At 36.4% G+C, this 18,123-nt stretch overlaps 2 protein-coding genes and 1 non-coding gene across 51 annotated transcripts in view; all 3 read right to left on the bottom strand.

The window, feature by feature from the left end:
- Positions 1-9,260, bottom strand: part of kctd17 (potassium channel tetramerization domain containing 17) — a 29,035-nt gene extending 19,775 nt beyond the window's left edge. For all 16 annotated transcript variants that reach the window (XR_015504038.2, XR_015504039.2, XR_015504041.2 and 13 more), the window contains exon 1: positions 8,816-9,260. Coding sequence is in view for 11 of the 16 variants with exons in the window: in XM_087276198.2 (XP_087132324.1) it covers positions 8,816-9,178 (363 nt within the window). In the remaining 5 variants the exon portion in view is untranslated. The remainder of the gene's footprint in view (positions 1-8,815) is intronic.
- A 127-nt stretch (positions 9,261-9,387) lies between these two features.
- On the bottom strand, positions 9,388-18,012 carry plbd1b (phospholipase B domain containing 1b). Of its 34 annotated transcripts, none has more exons than XR_015504036.2 (12): positions 17,425-17,758; positions 16,684-16,906; positions 15,661-15,744; positions 14,574-14,715; positions 14,278-14,418; positions 13,896-14,034; positions 13,415-13,461; positions 12,844-13,044; positions 11,036-11,176; positions 10,750-10,935; positions 10,547-10,653; positions 9,388-10,467 (listed from the first exon to the last, which is right to left on the bottom strand). XR_015504036.2 is itself a non-coding variant. In XM_087276173.2 (12 exons), the coding sequence occupies exons 8-12, from the start codon at positions 13,028-13,030 to the stop codon at positions 10,171-10,173; spliced, it is 918 nt and encodes a 305-aa protein (XP_087132299.1). In that variant the 5' UTR covers positions 13,031-13,044; positions 13,415-13,461; positions 13,896-14,034; positions 14,278-14,418; positions 14,574-14,715; positions 15,661-15,707; positions 16,684-16,906; positions 17,425-17,781; the 3' UTR covers positions 9,388-10,170. The 34 variants fall into 34 exon arrangements, 24 of the variants coding, with proteins under 24 accessions (XP_087132299.1, XP_087132298.1, XP_087132275.1 ...); XM_087276173.2 differs by having other exon boundaries at positions 15,661-15,707; positions 17,425-17,781; XM_087276172.2 differs by having other exon boundaries at positions 15,661-15,800; positions 16,225-16,906; positions 17,425-17,701.
- On the bottom strand, positions 17,722-17,794 carry trnar-ccu (transfer RNA arginine (anticodon CCU)). The gene has a single exon. It is a non-coding gene; the product is annotated as a tRNA-Arg (tRNA).
- Positions 18,013-18,123: the final 111 nt, after the last annotated feature.

Genomic DNA, 18,123 nt, shown 5'->3' with positions numbered 1-18,123 from the left:
ATGATCCTGGTGGATCACTGGAATCAGTACGTTATGCCCTTCGGCCCGGAGCTGGCGCGATTGAATCTTCATTATATAAAATCCTCACATTTGTTAACGTTATTACATCCATTTGTGTTGATATGACAGCAAACGCATGCTACTATGTGAACGCAAAGTGTATCACTGAGTTTAACCTTTGAATAAAGATGCAAACAGCATACATTGCAAATATTTAAATAAAGGACAAAATAAATAACAATAAACCTGTATTGATTCCACAAGTATTAAATAATAACACAATTGAATACATTTTGTAGTTCAAAAGAATTAAGAAATATAACAATGACAATAAAACTGCACAGTAAAATAAACTAATTTAAGTACAGGGAAAATACAGGAGATCGTTAGCAGTAATTCTCTTTATGTATCTAAAATAATAATCTCCACGTTGATCTCCTGTAAGGTTATTTGAACTTGCTTTACAGGACGTCTCTGCATTTTAAGTTTTGGCATGTTATTAAGTAATCTACTGAATTTGCTGTTATATAACATTATAAGGTTCTTGAAACCGAATCTTATATAGCCTAATAGAGCTGTAAATGCTAGACATTATTTATTTACATCATTTACTGTTGGCGTTTTATTTGAAAACTCCAACATTAAAATGAATGTAAATTCTTCGTTGCCAGATATAATGAAGGCATCAAATAAACCAAATGAAAATGGAGGCCAAAAAATTCAATAAATAAACAATTCAAGCGAAAATCAATAAACGATATACTAGTGATGTTGCAGCAGATAGACGTTGTATTAATAGTGCAAAGTTTTTTTGCACAAATTGACAAATTGCAGGGTTGGGATGTGTAAATATCCTGTTGATATTAAGTAATCTTGCTGTATTTATCTTCTAAACGCACGATTGTTCCCGCATGGTAAATCGTTATGGTGTGTAGGCTATATTTTGGGTTCTGTTGATGGCTAATTAAAAATAAAAACCTTTCTAAAAATGTATGTGTTGTTTATATGTTATTGTTCATATTTTACAAGTGTTATTTCTACCCCTATGAAGATAACAAATACCATCAACAAATTATATAACAATAAGAGAATATATTATTTGTGCTGATATTCAGGCTAGAGTGTATAAAAGATTGTTTATTTCTGCAGTCCAGCATGTATTGTTTTTATTAAAGTATAACAGCTTAAATCACACCGTTTTTAAACCGTATATTATTCTGTGTTTTTAAATGTAAGTGCTTCTGTTTACATCAGCGAGCGTTTGTTATAGTGCAGACACCGGCAGTCGAGTGAGAAGTGCGGGGGGCGTGGTTGATTGTACATAAAGCATTTGGTTGGAAGTTCGACTCCGCTCATTTTCGCGGCTCCTCCTATGGCTCCATCAGACAGTCCCTCTGCGCATGTCAAGGCTCCAATTTCAGCAATTTTTTTTTGACAGTTTGTGCCCGTCAAGCAGGCATTTTGCCCTCAAGGCGTTCAATGGGGAAAAGGGGCTGTCGCGTCATCCATATTTTTTAGTCATTGTTATTAAGCAGTGCGTAAGCGAGGCGCAACTCTGTGCCGGAATTTAGACCAGGTTTGTTTTGGTCTAATGAAAAATCTATTTTAGTTTCTCAAAATAGCGACGCGCCAGCAGTGCGCCTCAGAACGCCTTCCTTTTTAGACCAGAACGCCTATGGGCGCACATCTGAGCGCAAACGCTATTTGCTATTTAAACAGCGTAGCGCAATGCCTCAAAACGACTCTTGCGCCAAGCTGAAACTACCAAACAAGTATTGCGCCGCGCCTTGCGCCACATTGCGCCAGGTGTATGATAGGGCCCATAATGTTTCTATTCCAAACAATATACTGAATCTATACAAGCCATTTTTGTTTTTGCATTAAAAGTTTTTGCATTAAAATCACTACAATAGATGCGGATTCGGGTTATGGGCAGGGAATCTGTCTGCGCGGTGACTTTGTTGCTAAATGGCTAACAAGGATTTTATTGAGATAGTAGGTGTGCTTTATGTGCTTTCGGAAGGCTGAAAAACAGTGTAGGTTCATTCGGCGCTGTGCCTGAGTACACTGGATCCTTTCTTAGGTGCACCTAGCTCTGTGAGTTCATAAACACCTCTAAAAACTATACCTGGGTGATGGCAGCTTTTTAGTGGTGCTTCCGACTGAACCAAGCCCAGCTTCATGAGCTGTTATTGTGTTGGTAGTGTCAGCAGGAGGATTTCCTCTTGGAACACCAACAACAGGCACTACACCATAATTACGCGCCGAAAGGGGCAAGCTCATGATTGGTTATTGTGGTGCAAATGTCCACTGAAGTGACTCGAGCAATTTGGTTGGTTTGGTTGCATAGACTAAACATGTAAATCACTCACGATTGATGCTTCATCCGTGTGTGGCGTTATTCCCATATTCACAACAAACAAAAATGTACAAAACATGCAGCACGAAAGCAGCAAAGCTTTTTTACACCACAGTTGACGGCTTTCGATTTTTTCAGTCATGATCACATTTTAAAATACTAATATATTTGAAAGATTTGTTATAAAGCTGCTCTGTGCAGTCTAATAACACACACAACATATTAAATCCTCTTTGAGGTTTCCCTGTTTTCTATCAAGCTAAAATAGAAATTGAGGGTGTATGATATCATTAGCATGGCCACACTAGACACAGACTGTCATTAAGCTTTTTTGAATTTGACTATTCTTCAAACATTTGGGATAACAGAAGTACATAAGTTAGCAAAATAAATAACTTTCTAGTGGTTTTTCAATATTTGAATGAAAAAAAAATTACACATTGTGCCTTTAATTGCCCAGCTCTAGTTTGAAATAACATGAGGTAAAAAATTACAGAATTTTTTGGACTGTACCTTTAAGCCCTTGAACAAATAAAAATCCATTTCAAAAGTCTTTTTACCCAAAATTCTAAGCAATTTTCTGACTCTGCACAACGACCCTAAATAACTCTCTGAAAAAGAAAATGGCATGTAAACTAGCAGTATAGGACAGACTGGGCCAGGAATAGAACAGAGAAGCCTCCATAGATATTTTTGTGCTGAGGGCTGGGAGTCTTCAAGGTGCCATGACTCTAATCTCATTAGAAGAGTGACATGAGCAGTGAGAGAGCACACAACACCACGGCGGACAGTAATAACTGATCATCTGTGCCTCATCACTTACTTTAAGTGTGGAATAAGAGGATATCTTGGGGAGGGGGTGGATACTGTGAAGGCAGAACACCATCTGTTAAGTCAAACTCTTTTATGCCTTAAGATTAACAGACACAGTATATGGAAACTGACAAAAATAAACACTATAAAAGCTATGATCACACTGCTTTGGGTGCATGAAATTTTAATGGAAGTTCCAACGAATGAAATTGAATGTCATGTTGTGAGGAGTCTGTTTTTACAAACACAAATCTACATATAACACTTCCATAGTGTATGAGAATATAGTTGACTATAAGTCCCTTTAAGGCAAGTCATTTCACTCAGCGGCCATCTTTAAAACACCTCTCGGCAGTATTCTCAGGCATTCTGTCTGAACAGGGAAACATCAAATTCTCCAAAACTGCTTGCCAAGCTTATAATTCTATTTCGTATTAGGAATCCAATAATATTAAACAGCAACTGTCTCAGTTTCATTTTTAAACGTCCAAATCACACAAAATCTGCAGAAACATACAGTCTGGCCCCAGCCCCTCCCCGGGACTATCATCAGTCTATAGCAATCTTTGATTGTCTCCTGTACTAGTAGGCAGGGCTTTATTCACCATCTTGACCGCTACACTTTTCCCCACTCAAAAATATATGAGTGACATGTCTTGTGTATTCTAGAGTCTTTGCTAAAATGAAGTGTTGCCATCATGGATGTTTTGCAATACAGTCTTTCATATGATGAAAAAGCTTTTTTTTGGTAACTGATTTTTAACAATAAATGATAAACCTCCTAAAGCAGAACTTTAATGAAGAGGTTATTTTTTATCTTTCTGCTTTTTCAAGTCATTTTTAACATTTATCATGTTTCATTCCATTGAAAGACTACAAAACCTATGTAGCAGTGTACAGAAAATTCCACCAATCAGAGGTTGCTACTCAGTAGGTGCTGGAATTTAATACTCGACCGTCAGAAATGACGTTACAGCATGAATGTCAGTAGTATGAATGAAGCTCAGACATACTAAATCTACCAATTTATCATAACAATAAGACCTACCCGTGTCAGTTGCGTCATTTCACTCCTATTTATGTATTCTCTCACACGTTGCATCATGGGATAGCTTAACATCCATCGGATGCGCAATTCGCCAGAATTACAGAATCTAACCAGAACTAGTAGGTCATCACGGTACTTCTCGCATACTGTTTTTTGCAATTCTATGAATTCAGACATACTACTCACCTCGCATACTGATTTTAGTGTACTATATAGTACGCCATTTCAGACGCAGCCAGAGTATCAGTAAACAAACATGCCTACTTCCACGAAGCAACACGAAGGACAGAGTTGTTCTTCTTGAACTCTCACAATACTCACATTGATGTGCATTGATCTTTTTTGTTATAAACTTTAAATATAGGATATTATTTCTGTAAGTGCAACCGACATCAAATGAATAAGAAAATGAAAGGCTTTGTTGTTTTTGATTAGATTTTGTCAATTAAAATGCTTTATTGGATTGTAGTTCTTTCCATTATTAAAGTTGTTAAGCACACAATTTTGTACCTTTGTGTTTTTGCCTGATTATTTATTTCCTTTTTTCCTCAAATGAAGGTTTGTAATGTCAATCGTGACTTAGCAATTGTAGCTAGGCACAGGAGATCTGTCAAGCTTTTAGACAAGGGATCATCAGACTAAATCATTATGCATATAGATGGTACAAATATGATTTCCGGTATCCTAAAAGTTTGGCCAGGGGGATAGAATTATTTACTTTCCCAAAATCTTAAACCCAAGCAGTGTGGGAGACTTTAAACACACAGCACAATCCAGTCATATTTCCAATAGTTTCAAGCTACAATTATTTGAATCACATATCAACAGAACAGAACAGATATGATCAGAAACTGTGAATTGTGAGCACATTCGATCAATAAACTTCATTTGCAGCTGTTTTTCAGCCATTTAAAAGCGGTCATGTCTGAGTCAGAGCTACAGTTTACAGATGTTTTCATTTATCATGTGGATATTCATCTGCTATTTAGTCAATAGTGAAGGCATCATAGCAAACTAAGTGCCTGCTTTTATATTTAGTGTTGTTGTTTTTTTTTTTTTGCTTAGATTCATATTTGATGGTAGGGAAAATCTATTTGTTCATTGCTGCTGTTTATACTTTGACTTTGCATTTAAGTTTATACTTTAATTGCACTTAAATGCAAATTAGAATAGAAACTGTATAAAAAGTGTACAAACGTACTGACAGTTTTAGATACAATGTACAATGTTATGGGTCAATGATTACTCCTCATCTGTAACACTATATTTTATTGCACAACAACTGGCCTATCTGGCTTCTTCCCTAACAAGAAAAGAAATTATTAAATCATTTTTAATAATTAGATTATTTTCAAATTTCCTTTACCCTGATGTGCATGAACAAAGCTGTTGAATGGTCAGCATACTGCATGCGCTGTGATTTAGACTTTAGCTTCAAGCAGTCCCTATGGGAAACATACTAATGGATCCAGTGCTGATGTAAAAGTGGACAATCACTAATGCACACAATTGGTCAAATGTTTTTATGTGATATGAATTTCCAGGTAAGAGTTTGCCAGATTTAGACTACAGATTGCAATCAAATAGAAAACATCTTTGCAGGAGCCTGCTTTTCCAATCCCCTACTTTAGCTTGCACATAAATGGAAGTCAACGGACTGAAAAATATGGTGCGACCACCTCTTAACACACATTTAAATTGCCATAGATATTTAATTAATGATATTTGCACACATTTTCAAATCCAGTTCTCCTCATCATTCCCTGTCTGTTGACCTTGACCATTCATTCTCAGTGTCCCAACTGTAAAACTGAAGTAGGTACCATACTGCAGGTTCTAGGTATTATCATAGAAGCCATACTGCATGTGGTCATCCTAAAAGTGCTGCTGAAAAATCCTATTTGGCATCCAACTACAATTACATCAGTTTTATTAGATTTGAGCCTTCCAAGCAGACACATTAAGATATGTGCCAACAGGAAATTATATAATGTTAACCCGTGCGGCCTGAGGAAAACATTTTATTGCAGCAGGTCAGTGATAAGATGCCCTTCACACAAGGATTGGCATAAGATGATATTTACTTTGGTCTCACTGGAACTTTCGGCATGTGCTCTTTATTCTGACAGATCAGTTCTAAAAGATATGAATGCTTTATTAGGATTACCTTGCCTCATATATCTACACAGTACACACACTTAATAAGGAGTGTGGTTCAACCTTAGAGGGATATTTCCTTTCGGTTCTCTGTGGCAGTGGCAAGGCTACATATGAGCCAGGGTGGAACTGGTCCAATCACATTGATGATCAGTCAAAAGAGACACAAAACGGGTTTTTTGTGGAAAAGTCGTAATACAGCAGGAAAGATAAGTATTGAACACGTCATGTTGTTTCCTGGGAATAATATTTGAAAAGAAGCTGTTAACATGGAATTGAACCCGGTTTTCTCCCTGCGCCATTTCATTTTATTATGCATAACTTAATTTGTAAACTAATTAGATTTTCTTTCTTTGCATATAAGGATGTTTTTTGGTTGTTGTTACCAACATTGGGGGAAAATTTGAAGTCAACGTGCCCTTAGAAATGTGTTTTCTGAGGAAAATGGTGGCTGTGTTTAATGCTATTTTTCCCTGCTGTATTCTTCCTAGTAAACATATATACATACCTGCCCACACTCCAGTTTTTCCCAGGACTCTCCTGTATTTCACACCCATTTCCTGCCCCCTTCCGTTTTGTTATTTCTCACTAAAATCTCCCGTAAGTCCCACTTCATCTTTTTTGTACAGTCTCCAACACCCAACAACCCCCAATCTGCAACTTTGGTATAGTATCCAATCCCTGGCACCTGAAACCATGTCCTTGATGCAGTTACTAGCACTGCAACCCCCATCTCCATACCCTACCAGGTTTTCTAGAAATTTATAGACAAATCTTGGCAGGTTAAGAGCAAGTAAAACTTAATATGATACTGGTGGATGAGTGCTCATCTTACATTTGTGTGCTAATATTCTTTGTTGAATGATCAATCAAAGAGATCGATCCAATTTGAGTGCGCTCCTGCTGTAACGCAGTCTCTTACTGGTCCTCATTCATCGTTCCAACCCCCATACTGGTGATCTGGTTTCTTTTGGGTGAACTTCCAGACACATTAAATTAGGTTGTAAGAACCCTAATCAATTCCACAAGGGGTATGTCCTAGCTATAGCAAAGCAGTCATGGTAAATTGTGTTTGGGCTTAACACTTGCTCTAAATAAACATATGTGATCTACTAATGTTTGGAGAAATTACATACCAAAATGTTGCATATATATATACTAATTGCAGGTACTTGGTATATATATATATATATATATATATATATATATATATATATATATATATATATATATATATATATATATATATATATATATATTCTCATTTCATCTTTACAATTTATGGCCCCACCACTGAAGACAGAATATACTTTTTTGTAGTGCTTTAAACCACCGTCTATATCCATCTAGAGCAGAGATGCCCAAAGTAGGGCCTGGAGGTTAAAGTTGGCCCATGGTAACCTTTGATTTGGCTTCTCATCCCATCTGAATAGAGAGGGAAAATAATGGGGAGGTGTTTGGGGCAAATGCCTTTTACAGAAAATTTTAATTTACCTTAATGTTTTGTTGTTTGTTTGTTTTATTGCTGAGCTACAAAAAAGCCCCCTGAAATTAAATGATTCAATTACATGCTGTAAATGAACTTTTAAATTTTTTTTCTTTTAAATGTAAACGATATCGTGCTAGTTGATATGATATTAAAAAAACACTTTTAGGAAATTTCCCTTGGCAAATGTATTGTATTACAGTTTTTGGCCCTTTATAGGAAAAACTTTGGGCATATGATGGGTGGGTAATGGGTAGGATAGTGAGTAAAGGCTAATGGGAGACCATTTTATGCATTTGTTATTTACCATTTGCCAGAGGCATAACATAAATATTAAGTTTTTTTTTTTTTTTATCTACTTCTTACTTATTGCAATACAGTTTGGTTTTGGGCACCCCTGATCTAGACTGTTCCTGATTAAATTTGGCCCAATTCCCTATAAATATTTTTTTCCTTTAGTATTTATCATGTGGCAGATTTATTAAATAAAACTTAATGTAGAATTTAAAAAAAAATACGATAACCATATATAAATCACTTTAATATTTTTTTGTAAATGATTACAAAATGCCTGATGCTGCAAACAATTTATTTCCAGTATAAGTAGTAATTATTATGAATGTGGCTCTTAACAGTAATGCAAATGCAATTTTTCTGAGATTGACCTCTAGAAACTTAGTGTGCAGGGGTGATAAATCTGCAGTGTGCGGATGATCATACTGAAGACCTCTGAACAACATCAGCTTTGTACCCAGTACAATATATATTAAAGCAAATGCATATAGCTATTTCTAGCTAATAGCCGCGATGCTGCTGTAATGATCAAACACTTGGGGTCCGCATTATTAACCACCACAGCACGTGTGCATCCATCTGACTGAGACCCGCTGCATGCATCATAAGCACACCGTCAACACACACATTAAGTTACCGTCACTCGGTGCCGTCTTACCGTATCTGAATGCAAGTCCTGCTGTTGACACAGTCGGTACAGAAATGAAGTTTGTTCCTTTAGCAGCGTCTGTCGTGTCGTGAGAAACACCGTCCCCCCGACGTTGAGACGGACCCATTTGCCGTTATTTCCTCCGGTGGTATTAACAGCTGAACCGTTTCCGATGATATTTTCAGCGCCAGTGGATTCAACATCTGTCGAGGTGGTCGTCGTTGCTCCTTCGCTTCCCTCGTTGTCTTTGTTGTTGTTATTGTTGTTGTTATTGCTGTTCAGATTGCTATGGGTTGTTATTGTTCCTGAAAGGCATTCTATTTCCGGTAAACCCCGAGGCGCCGCCGTTTTTCCTTTGTCCTCCGTTGCCATTAGGCTACTGAACTAAGGACGGTGCGTGTGGTGTGTTCGCGGACTGTCGGTACTCTCTTGGATGCTGCTCGGATGCCGTTCTGACTCCCGCGGCGAACGGCGTGCGGATGATTTTTTTCGTATCATAGAAGTGGGCAAAGCGCAGGAGCTGATTGGCTAGAATCCTCTGACGTAATCTCTCCGCCCACTTGAACGTTGATGCGCTTTTGACGCAGCTTCTGTGATGCTGAACGTGTTTAGCAGCAATTAACATTACTTTAGCGGCAGTAAATATTTGAATATATTTTCTAACATTTTCTAATTATCACAAACACTCAAATTGTAGGTAATGTTGCTTCAGTGCTGCTTTTATTAAAGCAAAACATTCAAATCAGTTTTATGCTATTATTGAGAAACAGTGAGTAAAGACTATTTATTCATTCGTTTTCCTTTGGCTTAGTCCCTTCATTTATCAGGGGTTGGCACAGCAGAACGAACCACCAACTTATCCAGCATATGTTTTATGCAGCATATTCTTCCAGCCGCAACCCAGTACTGGGAAACACATATACACTCTAGCATTCACATTCCTATACAACAGCCAATTTAGTTTATTTAGTTCACCTATAGCGCATGTCTTTGAATGGTGGGGGAAACTGGAGCACCTGAAGGAAACTCACGCCAACACAGGGAGACCATACAAACTCCACAAAGAAATGTCGACTGACCCAGCAGGGGCTCAAACCAGTGACCTGTGAGGCGACAGTGCCAACCACTGCGCTACCATGCCGCCCGAGTAAATACTTGTCGGAGACTATTATTGCAGTTGTTATTTATCATTTGCCAAAAGCACACAAAAAATTACGTTGTTTATTTTATAGTTCTTGCTTATTCGATATTTATTTTCTAAGCAGTCGTATGTATCTTATCTAAATGCTTGGAAAACCAGCAGTTAATCTGAATGCCCCCTTATGTAGCCTTACCATACACTGATTTCAATCTCAAAGCAAGTGTCATGGGGCAAAAATGTACCCGATGACTTTGTGAATCTGTTTGTAAATATCTGATGCATCAGTATCCTCTACACTGCTGGTCATACACTGTACCAGACACCTCTCAGTCTTGGCTTGATCTCTGAAAGCAAAGAGTAGAGGCTGCATGGTGATGAATGTAAAGTTGTAGGTCTGAGGAAGCCCCTGATGAGCGGTTCGATTAAAACGACTCCAAGAGAAAAGTGGAAGTCCATTTTGACTAGTGGGTCCGTTCACAGCTTCGGCTGTAAACATCTGGGCCATGCGATAATCTGCAACCTATAAATGCATGCTGCCTCCATTAGAATCTCTCTTTAAGCTGGCACTTATGTAACCAAAATAGACCAAAACAACATACCTTAGTATCATAACAGCCCCCTGGATGAGGTCGTCGGAGCCTCAGATCATTACGGCAACAGATGGATTTACAAGGATGCTTCTTTGAGTATGGGTCTTTTCTGTAATCTAATGTGACAGAGGAACGACTGTTCATCAAAGAAATGAGATTAAAGAAAGCTGATTAAAGCAACATTTCTGAAGAATTTCCAAACAGAGACTCACCGTTGTACCTCATGATATCTTTCAAGGTCTCCAGACTAGTGACTTTTCCCTGGTCCCTGCGAAAAATCTTTGCACGTGGTGAAAGGTCATATGAGAAGTCTTGGCCATGCTTTTTCCACATCACACCATAACCACTCGCTTGGTAAATGTCTGAGTGGAAAGGAATGTTGTAGGATGCCCAGTAACCTATTGAGGTGATTTGTAAAGCATATAGGCTTGTTCAATGATGTATTTCAACCTTGCATTCTCTTAAATTTAATCTCGCTGAATTGATCATATGCCTCACCCTGACGTAGTGCTTGAGACTGATCCGAAAACACCACCAGACCAGGGATCTGCTCCACAACAGTCAGACTCCAGTCCTCAATTTGCCGTCCAAGTGAAATTCTTTTCAGGTCCACCACCATATATTGGCTGTTGTAAGTCCCTGGCAAAAAAAATAAATAAATCATCCAAGAACATTAGAAAACATGAAAAATAACAAGATGCAAAGAACTATATTTTAGCCACATTATATAATTAAAGAGAAAGTTCACTCAAAAATGAAAATTCTGTCGATACTAACTCACTCTTACGTTTTTTTTCCAGTCTTTCCATTGACAGATACAATTATGCAAATGAAGTGAGAGGAATCATTCAGTGTTTCAAGGATAACTATAAGCATTTAGAACAACATTTTGTTTAATTTACTTATCTCTTTATTAGATTTAGCTATTTTCCCAATGTATCTATGCCAAAGTTACAATGCAAAGGTGGCATGAATGTACAGTATAGCATTTACAAATTTGTCTTTGCATTGAATAAACTAATATGTAAAGATGGCTCAGTTTTGTGAGGTTTAATCTTAAAGGGCACCCATTTTACCCATTTTTCAAGATTTAATAGAAATCTTTTGTGTTTCCAGAATGTGTTTGTAAAGTTTAAGCTCAACGTACCCATCAGATTATGTATTACACCTTTTTAAATCTGGGTAATTTGAGCTGTAATGGCATTGTAGCTGTTTTAGTTGCCTGTGCCTTTAATGTCAATTAACTGGTTCTCCCCACCTACCTGATTTAACATCCACAAACCAGGATTAAAGCATCTTCTTTTAGAATTGTACTGACATGCGGCTGTGATGATGAATTACTTAGTGATTTTACTGTATTTATTTATTAAAGACATTTTAAACTTGTAAAACTCATTCTTAATTACATTTGATTATGATTGATGATCACAACGAGCTGAACAGATCTTTTAAACCCAGTAGCCTTGAGCACATTTTGTGGATATGATTATACGCGTTACTATGGAGACATGTTAAAATGTGGCTGTCAATCAATTCAGTAGGCGGGGAAACAACACTCCTCTGTGACAATGTGGTGGGCCTCAAAATGAGAGGGATTTGGATCTTATTTTAACTCTAGGAAATTTAAAAAAGAGATTTATTGTGTTTTTATCACTTCAGTATGACTGTGGACACACTATACTTACACAGAGTTCTGTCCAAACAGTTTACAAAAGTTGATTTTCATCATAGGTGCCCTTTAAGGGCATTTTAAGGGCCCTTTTTAGGGACAGTTCACTCCATTAAATACATTTATTACATATTACACATTTCTTTACATTAAATAATCTACTCAACTTCATTTTATAATTTGTACATATTTCTTTATTTTGTGTAACACAAATGAAGTTGTTTAAATGATCTTTTCCCCCCAAAAAGTTGCCATTATATGAATAAGGACAGACTCTTAGGATAGCACTCTTTTCATCACTATGATTGGGACTAATACTAATACTGATGCATTCTTGAATTATATTGGTTATACATAGCATCCAAACTCGGTTGCACCATTAGGTAGGAGGGGGTTCCACCCACAATAACAGTCGAAACATTCCTAAAGAAATCTTTGTGTTCAACAGAAGAAAGGCATGCAAATGATGACAGAATTTTTTATTGTGCATGAATTATCCCTTTAATGCTACACCAGAATCTCGAGAATTCTGTGCTTTTTACTGGCTGTGACGAAAGACAATACCAGTGTACTTCAAATAAAGACCACAATATTTGCATATAATGATGGACTTTTGATTCGTGTATGATTGTCTCACCTGAGTTGTGCTTGGAAAATATCTGCGCCCATTGTTTCCCAGTGCAGGCCAGCGAATGTGCCGCACGCACCCTCTGCCAGGCCAACAAAGCCTTCGGGGTCACCAGGGAGAACAAAGATGTGTTGAACACGTTGTTTGTGGTCTGAGTCACAAAAAACCCTGTTCCCAACAAATAAAAGTCATCCATAGATGACAAGGTCCCTGTAAAGCATTTGATAAATAGTACTAAATTAATATGGAGCTGCTTTGTCACAATCTACATTGTAAAAGCGCTATACAAATAAAGCTGAATTGAATTGAATATAGATTTGAATAATAAAAATCAAATACAAACCTATAAACAGTATTATTTGCATTGTTTTATACTGCAAAAAATGTGAAAAGCATTTTGCAGAATTTGAATTTTCCAAATTATAGTCTGATAAATAGTTTATTTTGTAATTATTTTGTACTTAAAGAGACCGAGAGATGGCTGAATGGATTAATAAATTGTAAAACGCCACTGTTTAACTTTATTTATTTATTTAACATTTAACATTTTTTATGGATTTAAAAATGAAAATTTACTCACCATTACACCCTCAAGTGGTTCCAAACTTTTATGAGTAAATTTTTTTTCTGTTGAACAACAGAACATATTTTGAAGAATACAAGAAATCTGTAAGTATTGAGTTCCACAGTAGGAACAATGAATACTATTGAAGTCAAAGCGTACCGGTTTCCATATTTCCAAATAACATATTTTGTGTTCAACAGAAAAAACTAAAACAGGTTTGTGACAGGTGAAGAATGAGTAAAGGATGACAGAAATTCCTACAAAATAGCAACTTTTCATTTTCCATCAGTCTTAGTAAATGATGTATCTACAGAATTGTCAAGCTTTAAATAGTAAAATTATCTAAACTCTTCTTTTTTTTGAGTGAGATGCTAATAGTCTGATACGAATCAATGACCTATGCTAAGTTAAGCTAAAAGTGCTCCCACCAAACCTGTAGATTTATCAAAAAATGGTTTACACCCAACTGTTTAAAGTGGATTGTTCCTTTTATTACCTGGATAGCTGCTAAATGACAGTCTTCTAATGCCATTACATTTGCGTTTCAAGTTCCAGTGCTTGTAGATTCTCATGCTGGCTGCATAAGTGTACCAGCTGGAGTGACCAAGCAACAGATTCTCATATCCAGGTAACATCTGCAGAGAAAATGAGCACAAAACAATAAAAGCTAAAACAACAAAAGATGCACGTTGCACGTTGATTAAAATGTTGGTGAGGTGGAGTAAATCAAGGCCATGTCCATCTTAGGCTGCCTCAAATATTCAGATTAAGTGGTCTGGCAAGGGGTTTTAACATGACGGATTCATATTCCATTACTTTAGGTTTCAGTGAGTCCAGGACGTGTTGGTTATATGTGGTGAAGGCGTTTAGCCTCTAACCTTGATGAGAGCAGAACAGTGACTCATGCCTGGCATTCTGAAGGAGTCCTGAGACGAGTTGGAATGCCTTTTCAGAACAGGGATTAAGTCTAGCAAATCCCCAATACCATTGAGGAGCTGAACTGCAAACATGGACAGTGGCTACAGGAATTGAAATGCAAGCATGTAGTATAAAAAACATTGATCGTCAATGAATGTATACAACTTTAAAAGTTCACAGGACAAACTTTGCAAATGTCTATATGAATATCAAAGCTACAAAATGATGTATATTGTACAATTTCACATTTCCTGACCTTCTTCTGTCTACTTTTGGCCCAAAATTCTGCTCCAGCATGCAGTCCATCCATCTGAGCCACCAGAAGACCAACATGGTGCCACAAGGGATCACTCTTGCCATTTAATTTCACTTGTGCTCTTGTCCACGAGTTCTGCTCACTGTTTTAAAAAGTGGAAATGTAACAGTTCAGTATTAAGTAGTATAGGTTCATGCAATAGATGACTGTCCAATTCTAACTATTCTTGGACCCACATCAATGCACAATAAGGCACTGGGTATTTTAGGTGCACAACGGTTTTGTCATCATCCTCTTTCAAAAAAATGTAAATTAGACAAAATACTAGATATACCACCAGTAACAATAATTAATAGTAATGTTGGAATCATTTAAAAAAATAATTTTTCTAGCTGATGTATAACTAAAACACTGACAGCCAATCAGCATCCATCCTCCTATCATGAAAACTTAAAAAAAATAAATAATAAATAAATATCATTATTGCTATTGTTATCTTTTGTGTGAGTGGATATTAAGATATTGCCAACACAAACAGTCGCAAAGTCTCTGAGTCTTTCTTGTGTATTTTACAATATATATTATGAATAAATTGTGTATTTGGTCCCACTTTATGTTAAGTGTCCTTAACTACTATGTACTTACATAAAAAATACAATGTACTTACTGTGTTCATAATGTATTTGAGAACACTTGTGGTGCTTTTGAGTTGGGATAGGGGTTGGGTTATGGACAGTTTTGCTGGTATGGGTATGTTTAAGAGTGGGTTAAGGTGTAAGGGATGGTCAACAGTGTTTTAACAAATGTAGTTACAAAAGTTAATTACAAATGTAATTACATACGTGTTAAATTAAGCATAAGTACACTGTAAATACATGTATTTACACAATAAGTACATTGTAACAAACTAATAATTCCTGTGTAAGTACATATTAGTAAGGGCCACTTAATATAAAGTGGGACCATGTATTTATTTATTTTCTATGACGGTTAATTCACCGCACGCAAGTGTATGTCATCATGTCTGAGATTAAAGCCATTTTGTTATAGCTTTGTTTCATTTATTTAGATAATGAATACCACTTACCTCATAAAGCATTTCAGAGGTTTCAAAACACTTCGATCCTTTATTATCTGAGGATACATATTAAAGTAATGGTTTATCATCTGTCTGCAAACAAAAAATATTGGACTATTAATGTATAGACATATTAAATATAACATATACTATAGCAGGGGCGGACTGGCCATCTGGCAATTCTGGCAAATGCCAGAAGGGCCGGACCAATTTTTAAATGTGGGCCGGTCATTTTTTTTTTTAATATGTATTGTTTTTATGTGCAGACAGCTTTTATCTCTTGCTAGATATGATATCATGATGATGATGATGATAAAAATAATAATAATAATAATAAATGTTAAATGTTAAGCATTTGGCCCAATCGGCAACTGCCGTCTGGTTTCAAGACCCAATCCAAGGTTACCCGGACATAATCAAAATTTGGCAAGAATGTCATATTATTTCACCATCTTTACACTAAAATAAATAGTAAATATGCATGTCCGTGGGTGGGTCTGTATCGGTGTGGTAATGTGGGCTGGTGTGGCAACAGTGCCAGGGCTGAATTTTTGTCCCAGTCCGCCCCTGTACTATAGGTTACAATGGGCTATTACTATACTAAAATTACTACTGTAAGTAACACCGAGGTCAATGTATTTTAGCATATAACAACATTCAGGACTATTTTCCTATGAAAAAGGCAGCATGCTTTTTCTATTGAAAGAAATCATGACGTAAGCCTTGGGGAATTACTCAAACGTGTGCTTTGTAATAACTCCATTTTAAAATACTTCATTAAATTGTAATCATTATATTTTAATATATGTTTTCAGTTAACACACTAATGCTATTCAAAGGTAATATATTTTAAATATCATTCTGGAACTTTTTCAGTACCAATGTGTACAAAATACATCACAATCATTTTACTCTTTTAGTGTATTTTACTTGTAGTACTCTTTACATTATTAAGTACTCTTTTTTTAAAAAGTATGCTACAGAGTTTATTTTCACAAGGACTCTCAATATAATGTGCTTTAGAAAACTTGCGAAGCTGTAAGGTATCCTTCAAGGTATCCGGCCAAAAAGTATGTGACTTCATCATTCTCCTGGGATTCTCCATAACCAGCTTGCACTTCCAGCACTCCCCATCCAGAAACAGACAAACTATCATTGAAATAACCAAAGGCATCTCCATTCTCTTCCATCACATCCTCTTTCAGGACCACAGACCTCTGAACAGCATCCCAGTACACAGTGGCTCTCTGAACATCTTAAACAATTTAAAAAGACCACATATATCAATAAACATTATAGGTTGACTTGTTTTATATTGTCTTGGTTTGATAAACAAATGCCAAGTATGATAACAAGTTTGTTGTAGTTCTAGCCAAGCGTTTTCAACTTGGTTAAACGGATATTTTACGCAAAAAAGAGAGAAAATTGACTCGCTATATACAGTAGCCTACTCAACCTCGAGTGGTTCCAAGCCCTATGAGTTCAAGATATTTAAGAAGAAAATCGTTTAAAGAAAGTTGAAACCCTGTATCCATATATCCATAGTAGGAAATGAGTCGGTTACTGGTTTTCAGCTTTTTTTCAAATGTGTTTTGCAGAAAAAAGGTAGTTCAAACTGGTTTGGAACAGGTAGAGGATGAGTTAATAATGACAGTTGTATCTGAACAATCAATTTAAGGAATACTAGCCTTCTAATGTTATGTAAACATACAAAAGGACATGTTACCACTAAAACGTGACTTTAAGTGAGTGGAATTAATTTAAAATACTCACGCTGAGCCATTACGAATGTCGCCGCGAGGACGCACAATATAAATACCCTTGTGACGTTAAATCGATACATGTTTCACGCTGAATTAGACTAAGCTTAAGTTTACTTTCTGGATCTGGTTAATCATGGTATGTAATCTGTAATCAAACACTGGGCAAATATAACATCCCAGAATATAATGCTAGACTAAAGTACGAAAAACCAAGATTTGGTTATTCAATTTAGAACTTAAAGACGTTGTATGTCCACATTAACTGGTTTTCTGTCGCAGATCGCCTTGTGTGTGATTAAAAGATTTCCACCCCAGATGGGACTCGAACCCACAATCCCTGGCTTAGGAGGCCAGTGCCTTATCCATTAGGCCACTGGGGCTTGCGTCATGGAGTGTGTAGAATGTGTATTACAAACGGTCTTATAAACGGAATGCAAGTCGTACATTTAATCTAACTTGTTTTACCAAATTTTAAATATAATTAGTAAATACAAATGATTTGTTATTCAGCTATATATTTACATGAATCAGCATTCTTATTTAAGTCACACATTTGTCTAATGTTAAATTTATTTCAACGTGCAACATTTTATTGATTTATTATAAAAATAAAAAAACAGTAATAAAAAACAGTATTTAAACAGTATTTAAATGAAAAATTTAAACCGAAAAATAATGACGTTTTCAGTAACGCTGTGCTATTATAACA

This window comes from Danio rerio, chromosome 12 (genome assembly GCF_052040795.2).
Source record: "Danio rerio strain M-AB ecotype USA chromosome 12, GRCz13ab, whole genome shotgun sequence".
In the NCBI taxonomy this organism is placed as follows: domain Eukaryota; kingdom Metazoa; phylum Chordata; class Actinopteri; order Cypriniformes; family Danionidae; genus Danio; species Danio rerio.
Note: the sequence above shows the minus strand (reverse complement) of the source record. Positions and strands in the feature narration are given on the sequence as shown.

What these genes read in the sequence shown, in the direction of transcription:
- plbd1b (XM_087276149.2), bottom strand. Translation starts at nt 17,494, where the DNA reads ATGTATCGATTTAACGTCACAAGGGTATTTATATTGTGCGTCCTCGCG. An exon ending in GATACCTTACAGCTTCGCAA is followed by an intron (nt 15,741 to 16,679) that starts GTTTTCTAAAGC and finishes GTTTGCAGACAG; the next exon opens with ATGATAAACCATTACTTTAA. An exon ending in GTCATTTAGCAGCTATCCAG is followed by an intron (nt 13,045 to 13,895) that starts GTAATAAAAGGA and finishes AATGCTTTACAG; the next exon opens with GGACCTTGTCATCTATGGAT.